This window comes from Mustelus asterias, chromosome 18 (genome assembly GCF_964213995.1).
Source record: "Mustelus asterias chromosome 18, sMusAst1.hap1.1, whole genome shotgun sequence".
Classification (NCBI taxonomy): domain Eukaryota; kingdom Metazoa; phylum Chordata; class Chondrichthyes; order Carcharhiniformes; family Triakidae; genus Mustelus; species Mustelus asterias.
This window is the reverse complement of record NC_135818.1, coordinates 12,444,314-12,459,849: the sequence shown is the minus strand read 5'-3', so window position 1 is coordinate 12,459,849 and position 15,536 is coordinate 12,444,314. Positions and strand designations below refer to the sequence as shown.

Here is a 15,536-nt window from a genome sequence, read left to right as displayed (position 1 = left end):
TGTAATTATTTACAATTAAATAATTTCCTAATACCTGACTGCTTGTGAGCGATACCCTATGAGCTACATATTTAGATGTATTGTTTTATAAGGTAACAAGTCATGGATGCACAATGTATTTTCCTGATGAAGTTAAACTGTGTCCCTTTCAGGTAGATTTTGTGTAATACGGGGCTGGATCTTTCTGAAAAAATAACAGCATGTCAATGACAAACGGTGTTATTAATATGCAAAGTGCCATATATTACAGATCTGTAAAAACTTGCTAGTTGGTTTAAGCTGTTCCGCAGTTTTCTTCACACAAGTAGCATCTCACTCCTGGCCTGCTTGTTAATTTTAAGAACTTGCAGTTTTGCCCATTAGTTGGCCATTATACTTGCCACAGAAAGTTCAGTCTGGTAAATAAATGCAAGTACCTCTCTAAGAACTAGATAATAGTTAATATAGTGCCAGTTAACCTCTGGCCCAGAAGCAAACAATGTAAAAAAACTGTGGAGTCCCATTCTTTCAGAGATCTTTCAGATTGCAGAAGGAGGCCATTTGGCCCATTGAGTCTGCATCGACCACAATCCCACCCAGGCCCCATCCCCATAACCTCATGCATTTACCCCAGCTAGTCCCCCTAAGAGTCAATTTATCATGGCCAATCCACCTAACCCGCACATCTTTGGACTGTGGGAGGAAACTGAAACACCCAGAGACACGGGGAGAATTTGCAAACCCCACACAGACAGTGACCAGAGGCTGGAATTGAACCCGGGTCCCTGGCACTGAGAGGCAGCAGTGCTAACCACTGTGCCACCATGTCGCCTCGGCACGGTGGAGATTTTTACAATATCAAACCAAAAAAATACAGTTCATTACTGAAGGTATACTTTGCTCCAAATGAGCGAATTGAAACAGGGATTTTCAATTTCAGACTTTGTAAGCTTTGAGAATAGAGCTGAATGTTGGTATATGGGCAGGGAAATCTTTGCATTGTTGCAACTGATAGGTACTGATAGTTGCTTCTTGAGAACAGCTGATGTACATCTGTGAGATGTCTGTAGTTTGTGTTTTGCTGTATTTGCTTTGCAGCTGTCATTGTGTAGAGGAATTGCATCAATCACAAGTTGTGGTTTCGAATGAGGGAGCTATACCAGGCAGCGTATTCTCTGGTGAACCAGTGTTTTCACTTATGTAATGCACCAATCTCTTGTGTTCAAATAAAAGCAAAATACTGCGATGCTGGAGATCTGAAATAAAACCAAAATGTAATGGAAAACCTCAGCGGGTCTGTCAGCGTCTGTGGAGAGAGAAACCAAGTTAATGTTTTGAGTCCAATATGACTTTTGTTCGGAATTCTTAACACTGCTAATGTGTAAATATGTAATGTATAAAGATCAACTTCAGGCAGCAGTGCAGTTAAGTGCCAATATCCAAAAGTTGCTGTCTCAGTTACACTGCTGGTTTCACAAATGGCATCCTGTTGCCTGTTTCTTCATTGATGTTTGAATATTGGGAAGTTGCTGTATTTGCACGGGAGCATAAATGAATCACTGCACAACTAAGTATTTTCATTACAAGCACAGTACCCTTTTAATGATATGATAATTGTCCATTTTTACCATCAACCTCTTGAACATTGCAAATTAACTATTAGAAGTATGCCACCTCATTCCTAATTGTTTGGAACTTTAAAATGTCAAATTTAAGCTTTTTTTAAAAATAAAAAAAATCTTTTACTCTAAGTGTCAGCCACGGTTCAAGTCCAGGACTTGAGTACAAAAATAAAGCTGAGAATGCATTGTAGTACTGAGGGAGATGCCATCTATTGGATGTGACATTCAGCTGAGGCCTTGTCTGCTCTCAGGCGGACGTAAGTTTCTATGAACCTCTTTCGCAGAAGAGCAGGGGTGTCCTAACCAATATTAATTACTCAAACAACGTTGAACGGATTATCTGAGCATTATTGGGTTTCTATTTGTGGACGGTCGCTGTGCATTCGACGTTATGACAGTGACGATACTTCAATAAAATATTTCTTTGTAAAGAACTTTGAGGCATTGTGAAAAAGCAATTACATGAATGCAAGTTTTTTTTCTTAATCTATTCTCTCCCTCTTTCCCTTTCTGTGCCTGATTTAAAATTGAATTCACCCAACAATTTACACTTCCCCGCTTTGTTGTTATAATTTTTCAATTTTCAAAGAGATTTGCTCTGTTCACTCCAGACAATCAAAGCTGGGCTGTTAGCTAATGGCTGGACTAAGGATCTTAAATATTCAAATGCTTCAAAAAGGTGAATGGGCTTTAATCTTCCTGGAACAAAAACAATCCAATGTCGGATATTGCCTGAATAGTGCTTGTTCCTTTTGCTCATTATTGTTGGAGTTTGCCATGAGGATTTTATTTTAACTGTTCTGCACACTTAGAATAGATTTAGCCTATTCCACAATGCAAATGTCCTGTTCAAAGATGTTACCTCTTTATTGAAGAAATACAGATTATTGCAAATGCGCGATTTATTTGAGAATTATTTGGTGCAATAGTCACTGGTACAATTTTAATTGCCCTGTTGACTGAGTTTATTTGTGGCCTTGTTTTTTTTCTTTCTGTAGGGCTGGGATTCAATATTATTGGAGGAACCGACCACCAGCACTTTTGTAACGATAGTGCAATCTATGTAACCAAAATTAAAGAAGATGGACCCGCAGCTCTTGACGGGCGTTTGAAGGAACAAGACCAAATCTTAGCAGTAAGGCATCTAACATGCATATAATGAGCGCACCATTGAGCATAGTGTACAAGCGGTGATATAAAGCCCCCCCCTCCTCTCCCCCCCCCCCCCCCCCCCTCCCCCCCCCTCCTCCTCCTCCCCCCCCCCCTCCTCCTCTCCCCCCTCCTCCTCCCCTCCTCCCTCCTCTCTCCCCCCCTCCTCCTCCTCCCCTCTCCCCCCCTCCTCCTCCTCTCCCCCCCCCCCCTCCTCCTCCCTCCCTCCCCTCCCCCCCCTCCTCTCCCCCTCCCCTCCTCCTCTCCCCCCCTCCTCCTCTCTCCCCCCCTCCTCCTCTCCCCCCCCCTCCTCCTCCTCTCCCCCTCCCTCCTCCTCCTCTCCCCCCCTCCTCCTCCTATCCCCCCCTCCTCCTCCTATCCCCCCCTCCTCCTCCTCCTATCCCCCTCCCTCCTCCTATCCCCCCCTCCTCCTCCTATCCCCCCCTCCTCCTCCTATCCCCCCTCCTCCTCCTATCCCCCCTCCTCCTCCTATCCCCCCCCTCCTCCTCCTATCCCCCCCTCCTCCTCCTATCCCCCCCTCCTCCTCCTATCCCCCCCTCCTCCTCCTATCCCCCCCTCCTCCTCCTATCCCCCCCTCCTCCTCCTATCCCCCCCTCCTCCTCCTATCCCCCCCTCCTCCTCCTATCCCCCCCTCCTCCTCCTCTCTCCCCCCTCCTCCTCTCCCCCGCCCTCCTCCTCTCCCCGCCCCCCCCTCCTCCTCCTCTCCCCCCCGAGAACTAACACCGGAACACCCAAAGAGGAATACCTCGCCTTATAATCTGTAAAAAGTGTGTGTGAAGTGGTGCGACCTGCTCTTCAGCAACTTCTAGTGGTTAAGTACGAAATAAATCCCTGGCATCCACTCTAAAATCAACACACAACAATTTATTTATCTAATTAACAGTGAACAAATTAACTAAACTGTTAACAAACCGAATAAATCTCTTCAAACTATTAACGATTCCCAAATAAAATAAGATTTGAATGGAGTGCTGTTCAGATAAATACAATTCCCAATCATTAACAAAATAGAATTTAGTCACTCTCAAAATTACAACCAGGGTTGGTGTCTTCTGGAATATTCTGGGCCTTCTCGGTTGATTCATTTGAATGGAGTGCTGTTCAGATAAATACAATTCCCAATCATTAACAAAATAGAATTTAGTCACTCTCAAAATTACAACCAGGGTTGGTGTCTTCTGGAATATTCTGGGCCTTCTCGGTTGATTCTTCTGTCTGGAAATTTGTTCTTTGGTATCTTTGCTATCTAGATGGTGCTTTCTCTAACACGGATGAAGCTATGAGAGCCAGCGATTCTCTCTCTCGAGCTGAACTCTGGCAGGTGGCAGTTGCTCTCCCTTTTGCCCCACTTCCCCCCCCCTCTTTTATACCCGTGATGACATATCAATATTTCCCACAATAGGATTGGTTCTAGGTTGTCAAAACCATCAGATTTAAATTTAATAGGTTTTCGGTATCTAAGTGCCTGATTCAAATTGACTGACTAAATTCAAAAGCCTGTTGTCTTGGTAAAAAGTGCCGCTTGGTCTTTCGATACTAATGTTTCATTTTGGGCTCTCTGTGTACTTGCATTTTCAAATCTCTAAGCACATAAAAAAGCACCACTTTTTAACAGGACCGTGCAATGCTCCCCCCCCCCACCACCCCCACCCCCGAGCATTGTACATTTTTTATAATTTCACAAACACCAAATTCTAACTTCCTACTTCTCAATCTACAATTGCTCTACTCAACTTTGCAACATGGGTGATACTGGATCAGCTAGCTGTTATGTTCCTCTCTCTTTCCTTCCACCAATTTTGTGGGAGAGGTGTATAATAGATGGATAATCCAATATTCTGTTGGGGCCAATTTAAAAATCCTTCCCTCGCCCCTGCGTAATCTGCTCAGCCTGATGGACTACCTAACTCAGAGTGTGCACAAATCATTTAAGGTGAATTAGAAAATGACTTAAAAACCAATGGGATTCTGGACTTTAAAAATAGAGGCATGGAGTACAAAAGCGAGGAAGTTATACTGGACTTCTATAATATAAAACACTGGTGCAGCTTCGACTGGGGTATCTTGTCCGATTCTGAGCCATACGTTTTCAGAAGGATGTGTACACTTTAGAGAGAGAAGAATAGATTCAGAGCTGAGGAACGCCAGTTACATAAATAGATTGGAGATGCTGGGTTTGTTTTATTTGAAGAGAAAGGAGATTTGATTGAAGTTTTCAAAATCATCAGGATTCGAGACAGAGTGGAAAGGGAGAAGCTGTTCCCATTGGCAGAAGGGTCAAGAGCCAGATATAAGTTGAATTACAAAAGAACCAGCAGCAAAATGAGGAACAACTATATTACGCAGTGACTGGTTAGGTTTTGGAAGGCATTATTGGCGAGTGTGATGGAGGCAGACACAATTTTGGGCTTTCAAAGGGTAATTGGATAAACATCTGGAGAGAGAGAGAGAGAGATAAATTGTGGGGCTGCAGGGAAGGGGCAGAAGAGGGAGACTAAGTGAGGTTCTCTTGCAGAGAGCCTGCACAGACATAGTGGGCTGAATGGCTCTATGCTGTGACCATTCTATAATTTTGTAGCTTGGCAGGGGTTGGCACTTTTGTCCAAGGTGTGTGCTTGCATCCCTCTAAGAGCATTGGAGTATTTCAGCAGAAAATGTGGCAGAGACTGGTGCTCAGTGTAAGCACCTCCTTTGTGTAGCTGATGACTTGTTGCTAACCACTGTGAACCACCAACAGTGCCTTGAGGCCTTTGTTGCTTTACCCAAGTGATGAATCTAGACAATACATTTTGGCAAACAGTTTGATCATGGTGAGCGTCACTGCAGCACTCAACAGGTGTCACTGCATAGCATTCAGAAGTGGGAACTAATTCTGGTAAACCCATCAGTAATGATCAAAGGCATTGAGGCCATTTCCTATACTTGCTCTGACTGGAATTAGTTCGCCCAACAGTGAATAAATTAAACTTTGGGCCTTCTGTATAGTTGAATACCAAATTAAGTGCTGCTGATCTGACTCAAATGGAAACAATTCAAGTCGGTCCCCCTGCCCGAATGATTGAATGTAATTTCAGGCTGGTATTGTGATTGAAGATGAGTAATCTTTTGGATAATGCAATGTGTTTTGCTGCATTAGACATCTGAACCTCTTTGCAGCCACAGAACTGTGCTTAGATTTGTATTAGTCGCTTCCTAACCTCGTCTTATACAATAAATTTCCCTTTGTCAACTAGATCAATGGGCGAGAACTCTGCAACTTGACTCATCAGGAAGCTGTGGAAATATTTAGAAATTCTGGTGATGAGGTGACACTACTGGTTTTAAAAAAGGTAAAGTGTGCGCGCCACTAAGTCCGTGCGTTGGTTAGCTCAACTTGTACTTCCCAATTCCCTCAAATTCACTGGTGCCACTTGCAAGAAATCTGTGGGGCCTTTGATATTTTGGCACGCCGTTTGGAAGTGTTGACATTTTTTTGAATCATCTATCTTAAGTAGACACTCACTGAGGCAACACTGCAAGTAATGACTTGTTAGATACTGATTTAGCCTTGGCTTGATGGTGGTATTCTTGCCACTGACTCGGAGGACTGTTGATTCAAGACACGGGAGTGTTGCACAGTCACAGGTGTCATCTTTCGGGTGAGATTAAACCACGGATGTGAAAGATCCCATAACATGCTTTTCGAAGAAGAGCAAGGGAGTAGCCCCAGTGTCCTATTCAATATTTACCTATCAGCCAACATCACCACAGCAGATGATCCGGTCATTGCCTCATTACTCTGTGTGGGACTTTGCTGTGTGTAAATTGGCTGTTGCAGGAAATGCAAAACAGTGACTGCACAAGTGCTTAATTGGTTGTAAAGTATTTTGGGACGTCCTAAAATCAGCAAATTCACTATTTAAATGCAAATTCTTCGAACTCTCCATTGAGGTCAATACGTATTAATCTTAATATTATTGTATGAGGAAAGGTTTGTAGACTGGGCTTATTCTAATGGAGTTTCGAAGCAGGTGAGGTCATCTCATTGAAACATATAAAATTTGAAGCAACGTGTCAGGGGAGATGCTTAAAGGTTGTTTCCCCTCCAGAATCCAAAACAAGGAGTTATAGTCTCAGGATCATTGCTGTCCATTTCGGGCTCTGACCAAGAGAAATTTTGTCACTCAAGGAATGGGAAAACTTTGGAATTTTCTACCTGAAGAGGGCTGTGCATGCTCAGTTGTTTGTAGTCGATGTTTAAGTTTAGAGACTTTTAAGGGAATCAAGGAATGTGGGAATTGGCCTGGAAAGTGAATTTGGGGTCGAAGATCAGCCATGATCCTCTTGAATGGCAGGGCCATACGGCCCCGCCCTCTCAGAGCCGCGCGGCCCGGTCCCCTCCTATTTCTTACATTCAGTATTGGCGGCATTTGCAGTTCAGATAGCTGGCGATTATCAAACAAAAAGCATCCTTACTACTTCCCATATCTCATGCATGGTCATCTTTGATGCACATTTTAAGTATATTTTGTCGATGTAAATTCAGGGATAAGGATCTATTTTTTCTATCAGCAACATTAAACATTAAAAATGAAGCAACATTAAAAATATGGACTAGGGCCTTCAGTTGAACAGAAACATTTATCTTGATCATTCTTGCCAGTCAGCTCTTGTTTTTTGTTCTGGTTTAAGTACCCTGCGATGAAAGTTACTCCCAAAGTGTTAGCATTCTTTTCAATGCTCAAGTGCTGGACTGTGGCTGAGATGGATCTGTGATTGGAAATTCATTAGCGGCCAAGTGGGAGAACCAAACCATAAAATAAACAGATGAAGGCAAAGCAGTTGTACTAGATTTAATCCCATATTGCACTCCAGATCCACTGGGGAAAATTTGTTTACCAGCCAAGGTATCACAGATTTAGACTGGGCCTCTGAGGAAACAATAAGTCTCTTTACACACAATTGGGGGCTCCTTATTGAGGGAATTTAAGGCTTACTTCAGCCTGTTTTGTTTTTTTTTGCGCAAAAGCTAATAGTGTTTCAGCAACCAACTTTTTTAAGCCATACTGGACTCTGCGTTCACTGCCACAGATTGCTGTGAGTTTAGAAACCGTGATAACAGGAAGCATAATTGGCATGTTGGCCCCCAAAATGGTGATAAAATTGAAGCCTAGAAAACTTGAATGTATCTTGAAAGCCCCACTGGGGTGGCACAGTGGTCAGTACTGCTGCCTCACAGCGCCAGGGATCTGGATTCAATTCCGGCCTGGGGTGACTGTCTTTGTGGAGTTGGCACGTTCTTCCCGTGTCTGTGCGGGTTTCCTCCGGGTGCTCCACTTTCCTCCCACACTCCAAAGGTGTGCGGGTTAGGTGGATTGGCCATGCTAAATTGCCCCTTAGTGCAGGTTAGGTTGACTGGCCATGCTAGATTGCCCCTCAGTGTCCCAAGGTTTGTAGGTTAGGGGGATTAGCAGGGTAAATACATGGGGTTGCGGGGATAGGGACTGGGTGGGATTGTTGTTGTTGCAGGCTCGATGGGCCGAATGGCCTATTTCTGCACTGTAGTGATTCTATGATTCTTAGCTTAAAAATATATTTTGGATGTTTTCGTGTTCAATTCCAGTCCACTAATATATTTAATGTTTTCTTTCAGGTCAAAACCAAGAATAATCAAAACGACGTGTCTGGTTTCTCACCACTAGTATTGGCAGCACTGGGTATAACAGTGTTGGCAGTGTTTGTATACGTGAAATATCATCGTAGGTTATGAAAATGCAAATATTGATGTATTTGACTGTAGGGCAATAATTTTTAATACACTATTTTCTGCTGCTTGTGTGCTTAGCCAGATGTTAACGTTGAAATTTGTAAGCTACTAGAGGATCTTAAAGGGAATGCAGATATGCAAAATGCCTGAGTCTTTACACACTGCAGGTGATAAGTGTGAAGCTTTGCAACTTTCTCCCTTTTATTTCCTGGGTGTGATTTTTCTGAAGAAGCCAATGAAGGTCTCCCATAATTTTAGGACATAAAACATGAATGACGGTGCAACCTATACACTGGAAATTTATTAAAGCCAGGACTCGGAAAATTCTGCAGCGGTGATCGTTCAAGCCAACATTTCACAGCTGGACGGTATGAAAAATGAAGGGTTAAAATTTTAGAGAACAAATTACATTTCGGTGTGTGAGCTCTCATACACTGGAGAAGTGTTTAGAATCTGGTTTAATTGTCAATGTTCTGACACTTCATATCTTTCAACAGCCGATTGCTTCTGTCAGTAGCGTGCTCAAACCGTGGAAAAGTCTATTGGTAAATAAGGCACCTGCACTATTTGTGTGTTAGGATTAAATCACATTCCTCAAAATGGCGACAAACTATTTTAAAACCTTAAAAACAGTGTGGTCCAAACAAGATACCGCGATTCACTTAGCAAATTTCCAATTCTTAACTATAGCCATTTACAAAAGTGCAATTTTTACGAGATTGTTTTGTGACAAAGCACAAGAAAACCAGAAATAACTTGTAACAAAATGTCAGCATGAGGATTTACAGTGTGCTAAGTGTTATTTGATTTGTTTTCAGTCTTCATCAGCTTCTTCACTGCCGCATTTCGAAATCAATAACTTCAGTAATTTTGCATACTATAATCATGTTCCCTAATTGGCAAGTTTAAATGTGTTCTGTTGTGGAATGCTGTATTTTCAATTCATGTAAACCCCTACTATGCAATAGTTAATTCCCATGTAAAAGTTCTCTAACAAGTTCTGTACTATGGGTGGCATGTTGGCACAGTGGTTAGCACTGCTGCCTCTCAGCAGCAGGCACCCAGGTTCGATTCCCGGCTTGGGTCAGTGTCTGTGTGGAGTTAGCACATTTTCCTCCGTGTCTGCATGGGTTTCCTCGGGGTGCTTCGGTTTCCTTCCACACTCCAAAAAAAGACATGCTGGTTAGGTGGATTGGCCATGCTAAATTCTCCCTTAGTGTACCCGAACAGGCGCTGGACTGTGGCTACTAAGGGATTTTCACAGTAACATCCTTGCAGTGTTAATGTAAGCCTACTTGTGACACAAATAAATAAACTTAATATTACAATTTGGAAGTTTTGCTGCCCTAGTAGGTTTACTTCACAATGCTGCAAGGACCTAACAAAGGTAGGGATTCAAATGTTAGAGCCATAACAGAGGCTTATTTTACTCTTAACTTTCTTGAAAACAGTGTGTAAACTTGCCTTCAAAGCTAAATGGTTTTCAAAATGGTTATTGCAGAGTAATAAAGTAGGCGCCATAAACAGATTCTTAAAGACTCCAGATTATGTCATATTTTAGTCAGTCAGACTCATTAAATACTAATGTTATACAAACCCCACAGTCGCTAGTTCTGTACATACATGTGGACATTCCATAACCACAACCACTTTGTGCCTCCTTCAGATAAATGCTGCGTATTTGCTGCTGGCACAGCTAAGTATGCATGTAACATGCAGCATGGTGACACAGTGGTTAGCATTGCTGCCTCACAGCGTCAGGGACCCGGGTCCAATCCTGGCCTAGGGCGACTGTCTGTATGGAGTTTGCACGTTCTCCCCGTGTTTGCGTGGGTTTCCTCCAGGTGCTCCGGTTTCCTCCCACAGCCCAAAGGTATGCGGGTTAGGTTGATTGGCCATGCTAAATTGCCCCTTAGTGTCAGGGGGATTAGCAGGGTAAATATGTGGGGTTACGGGGATAGGGCCTGGGAGGGATTGTTGTCGGTGCACACCCAATGGACTAAATAGCCTCCTTCTACACTATAGGAATTCTATGAATACTCTGGTATGAAGTAAGGAATTTTGCCTTACTTCATACCTTTGGCTGCCAGGTATATTTCATGTCAAAAGTTGCAATAAGCTAATACAATTGCTAAGTCTGCTCTCGAGTCACACCGCCTCCGTTGGCTGGTCACCAAACAATGATGAAGATTGTGCACGAGTCTTTGGGCCTTACTGACCTGGTGTACCAGTTGGAAGAGACTATAAGGCTCATTGCCAACCAGCTGAATAAAGGCATGACTTTATTTGCCAAAACCCCTGCCAAGTGCTATTGTCTTTTTGGCTGCACCACTGAACTGCTGAGGCAACATTGCAATCCGATGTCTGCAGGTGTCAACAACTAAAATGTGATTGTTATTAATACTACCTGTGACCTAAAATAGTATACATTCTCCCTCCCTCTACCACCCAGTCTTTTAATACTTAAGTGTCTCTTGCTTTTGTTGGCAGTGTACAAATTGGGGATTAAATTACAAGTTTGTTTGGAAAAAAGCAAATAGCTATGCTCTGCGGCAGGTAACAGGAACATGCTTCTGCTCAGTACAATCCATTTTTTTCCTTTTTCAAGTTCTACAAGCCTTGAGGGAAGTGAACGGGTGATATGCTGCCACTTTTTATGAGCAGTATCACTCAGGGATGCATGAAAATGGGCAACATTGATTTACCCTGAATTTGTCCCTTGTTAAAGTGCGTAGGTATTGAAATACTGAAATATCAGCACTTTTCTGGCATAAGATGATCGGACATGAGACTACCTTGACATTTTTTTTTGGTTGTGGAATTTTTAGACAAAGTCTGCTTTATAATGATTTACTGTTAAATAATTTGTGGGAATTTGGCAATCTTTGTTTGAATTCAAAAATCTCAATGTATTTTAAAGAGAAAATCCAAATATTGCACCAAATATTTAATTGGGAGTGTGCTTTTATGACGCTGCCTTCCTGCTTTAACCCAAATCAGATCAACATTCTAGAACCATGCCATCTACAGAGATATCTGGGATTGTACACATTAGACCAATAGAATGTGCATTTATTTTAACTCAATTGAAATTTCAATCCATTTCCACATTTGGGTATTGTGTAGTTTGAATAGCAAATCAGCAAAGTTTTGCTTGTTGTAGTTAAAGGAATTTTGCCTTACTTCACAATGGAATTCTTAAGGAACCTGATTGAGACATTTTTAAATGTATACTTAATGCATTCCTGTGATAATGTTTGAATGCGCAAGTATTTTTCTCGATATGAAGTGTATTTTAGCAGTAGATAGGGTCCTGACCCAATTGTAAACTCAAATGAGCATATCATGCATTCACAAGTGACAATCTACCAGTAACTACATTGTCTGAATATACAGGGCCCTGTTATAGAACCTTGATCTAATTAAAGGACATGCACATTCCTGAGAAGATAGATACGTTGCTGAAGCTTTCTGGCATGGGATCATCAGAGCAAACACAAGAATGGCGAATTTGAAATGAATGCATCAATTTATACTATGTAAGAAAAGGTGCCTAGATGCTCAGTCCACTCTGGCTGAAGCATTACTACCGAGAAAGCAAAGCTTCAGCAACACATCACTATTTTCGGAAATATACAAGTTCTTTACTGTAACGGCGGCACAGTGGTTAGCACTGCTGCCTCACAGTGTCAGGGACCCGGGTTCAATTTTGGCCTCGGGTGACTGTGTGGAATTTTCACGTTCTCCCCGTGTCTGCGTGGGTTTCCTCCGGGTGCTCCGGTTTCCTCCCACACTCCCAAAGATGTGCAGGTTAGGTGAATGGGCCATGCTGAATTGGTGTCCCAAGATGTGTAGATTAAGGAGATTAGTGAGGTAAATACATGGGCTTATGGGGATAGGGCAGGGGTGGGGGGGCGCGCCTGGGTAGGATGTTCTGTCTGAGAGTCAGTGCAGACTCGATGGGCTGAATGGCCTCCTGCACTGTAGGAATTCTATGATTCTACAAAGTAGATGCCTTAACTCCTGCCTGATCTGTTCTCAGCTGCAGTACAGCATCTTCTGCCATTTAATCCTCTGCTAATGGTGAAGATTGTAGGCAGGGGTATACATGTCCTCTGTAAAGAGTTATCGAGCTTTCAGTGTTGAAGTAAACATGACACCCCCAAAGATACGCAAGTTAGGTGGATTGGCCATGATAAGTTATCCATTAGTATCAGGGGGATTGGCAGAGTAAATACATGCAATAACAGGGATAGAGCCTCTATGGGATCGTTGTTGGTGCAGATTTGATGGGCTGAATGGCCTCCTGGCTGCACTGTACGAATTCTATAAAACAATAACCATTATGATAGCAGTATACCCCCACCCTTTTATGTTGATACTATCTTTGTTTCTTGATGCCTTTTATTTTCTTAAATTCTCCCGTTTTAATTGTAGCATCATTGATATCCTGTCAGCATCTTGGCTTCCAAGAGCTGTTGTCGTGATGAAGATGATTTTTAGGCCACAGACCCTAAATGGGAAACTGAATTTGGAAAATAAGTGTATGATTTTGTATTAAACTAATAAACCCTGCAGGAAAATCCATAACTGATCTGGTAGATGTACTTTTAAAAAAAAACAATAATGACACTTGTTTTTGGACAGAAGCGCTTTGTCGCCAGTTTAATGCTAAGCTTAGAGAAAATGCTGGAAAATCTCAGCAGGTCTGGCAGCATCTGTAAGGAGAGAAAAGAGTTGACGTTTTGAGTCTTGATGACCCTTTGTCAAAGCCAGCTTTGGCAAAGGGTCATCTGGACTCGAAATGTCAGCTCTTTTCTCTCCTTACAGATGCTGCCAGACCTGCTGAGATTTTCCAGCATTTTCTCTTTTGGTTTCAGATTCCAGCATCCACAGTAATTTGCTTTTATCCAGGCTTTAATCCTGAACTTGTTTTGAGCTGCAAGGGACCAACAATAGTCACACAAACAGAGATTTTAGTTTCATTACTGTACCCTTCAATGTTGGAATAATATGAGCTATACATCAGTACATAAATCTCCTTCATTTGTTGCAACAGATCATTGGCAACTTCATCTCAGTTTGATTTTATGCCTCTTTTGCTAAATCTATATGCACCAACTGTGCTGGAACTTTGTTTTTCCAGACCCAGTGCCAACAGTAGTAAATATACCAAATGAGGCCTTTGGTAGTGAAGGAATTTCTTTTTAATGAGGTTTTAATATCTGTTTCAATATAACTTCACTTTTTTTCTACTAAAGGTAAAAATGAAACTGCCAGGACTGACTTTTAATTGATGTGTGCAATCTATGTGTTAATGAAACCATATCTTTTTCTGTCGATGTGTTGCCTAAATTTGTAATCAAGGTGGTCATTTTGGCCATAAAGTTTGATTTTTATATAGAGTTATCCCGTGTCAGCTTGAAATGCTGCTAATTAACTTTGAAAATTGCATAATGGTTCAAAAAAAAAGTCTTTATGACTGCATTTATGTTAATGAGCATGTTATGAAGGTCCAACCTGTATCACTATTAATGCAGTCTAAGCTTTTGAACAGAAATTTTTGCTTGGCAAAAATTATATGACTGCTGCAACAGAAATGTATCCAGATAAAATGTTTTATTTATGTGTAATTCTGTACAGAAGATGCCCTGAAAAAGGAACTGTTACTGTAATGCTATTCATAAAGTTACTTGTCAAATATTCGCTTTCCTTTAAAGGATCTTAATTTATTTACTGGTGTGTCCCACCTTGAAAGTGAATTATGCTATCTTTTACAACTCTTGCAAAACTGGTTGAAATCCTGTACAATTCCCTGAGCACTTCTGAAGAAAAAGCTATTAAGCTATAATCTCCCGGTCCGGTTTGCTTGGGTCCAAGTCACTTCCGGATTTAGGAATTTTCTGGATTACATAGAACATAGAAAAAATACAGCACAAACAGGCCCTTCGGCCCACAGGTTGCGCCGGTCATGTCCCTACCTACCTAGGCTTATATATAGGCTTACCTATAACCCTCAATCCTATTAAGTCCCATGTACTCATCCAGAAGTCTCTTAAAAGACCCTATCGAGTTTGCCTCCACCACCACTGATGGCAGCCGATTCCACTCACCCACCACCCTCTGAGTGAAAAACTTACCCCTGACATCTCCTCTGTACCTACTCCCCAGCACCTTAAACCTGTATCCTCTCGTAGCAGCCATTTCAGCCCTGGGAAAAAGCCTCCGAGAATCCACCCGATCTATACCTCTCAACATCTTGTACACCTCTATCAGGTCACCCCTTTCCTTTGTCAGATTGTGGAATGACATTAGATGTCTAACCGCAAAGTGCGTGAACCGGAAAATACTACAGATATAAAAACCTACCTGAAATATGAAATGGTGATAAAACATTATAAAGCAGTAATAAAATAGCTTTTCTTATTCAAATGCTGTATCCTCCATGTTTTCTATATTTACGTTACTCCTTAATGTCATAACCTGTTGAAGCAGCCTCATACAAATTTTTCCATTGGCACCTGGGATTTAGGAGAAGGCCCTGCAAAGCTGCTCCACCAATCTATAAGATTGTGGTCAATCGAGTTGTGGTCTTACTGAAGCACCCTTATCTAGTATCTTTTGTTTTCCACCTTTTCTGCATGTTTGGACTTGGCATCCAAGAGAAGTGCAGCAATGGTGAATGCTTGGACCTGCTGAAAAGCACCACTGCGAAAGGGTGGTTGGGGGGTGGGGAGAGAATACAGTAAGCAAAATTGGTGGTTTAAGAATCCTATGGTGCAGAAGAAGGCCATTCGGCCCATTGAGCCTTCAACAGCAACAATCCCACCCAGGCCCTATACCTGTAACCCCACATATTTACCCTGCTAATCCCCCTGATACTAACAGGCAGTTTAACATGGCCAATCAACCTAACCCACATATGTTTGTGGAGTATGAGAGCAAACCAGAGCACCTGGAGGAAACAGACACAGAGAACATGCAAACAGCACACATTGACCCAAGGCTGGAATTGAACC

At 42.2% G+C, this 15,536-nt stretch overlaps 1 protein-coding gene and 1 long non-coding RNA gene across 2 annotated transcripts in view; both read left to right on the top strand.

Moving 5' to 3' along the window:
- Positions 1-14,220, top strand: part of synj2bp (synaptojanin 2 binding protein) — a 41,962-nt gene extending 27,742 nt beyond the window's left edge. The window contains exons 2-4 of the mRNA XM_078233419.1: positions 2,600-2,736; positions 6,005-6,100; positions 8,404-14,220. Coding sequence (XP_078089545.1) covers positions 2,600-2,736; positions 6,005-6,100; positions 8,404-8,520 — 350 coding nt within the window. The 3' untranslated portion in view covers positions 8,521-14,220. The remainder of the gene's footprint in view (positions 1-2,599; positions 2,737-6,004; positions 6,101-8,403) is intronic.
- The window catches only part of LOC144506965 (uncharacterized), a 521,793-nt gene extending 507,358 nt beyond the window's left edge, over positions 1-14,435 (top strand). The window contains exon 2 of the long non-coding RNA XR_013499991.1: positions 12,333-14,435. This is a non-coding gene — a long non-coding RNA (uncharacterized LOC144506965). The remainder of the gene's footprint in view (positions 1-12,332) is intronic.
- Positions 14,436-15,536: the final 1,101 nt, after the last annotated feature.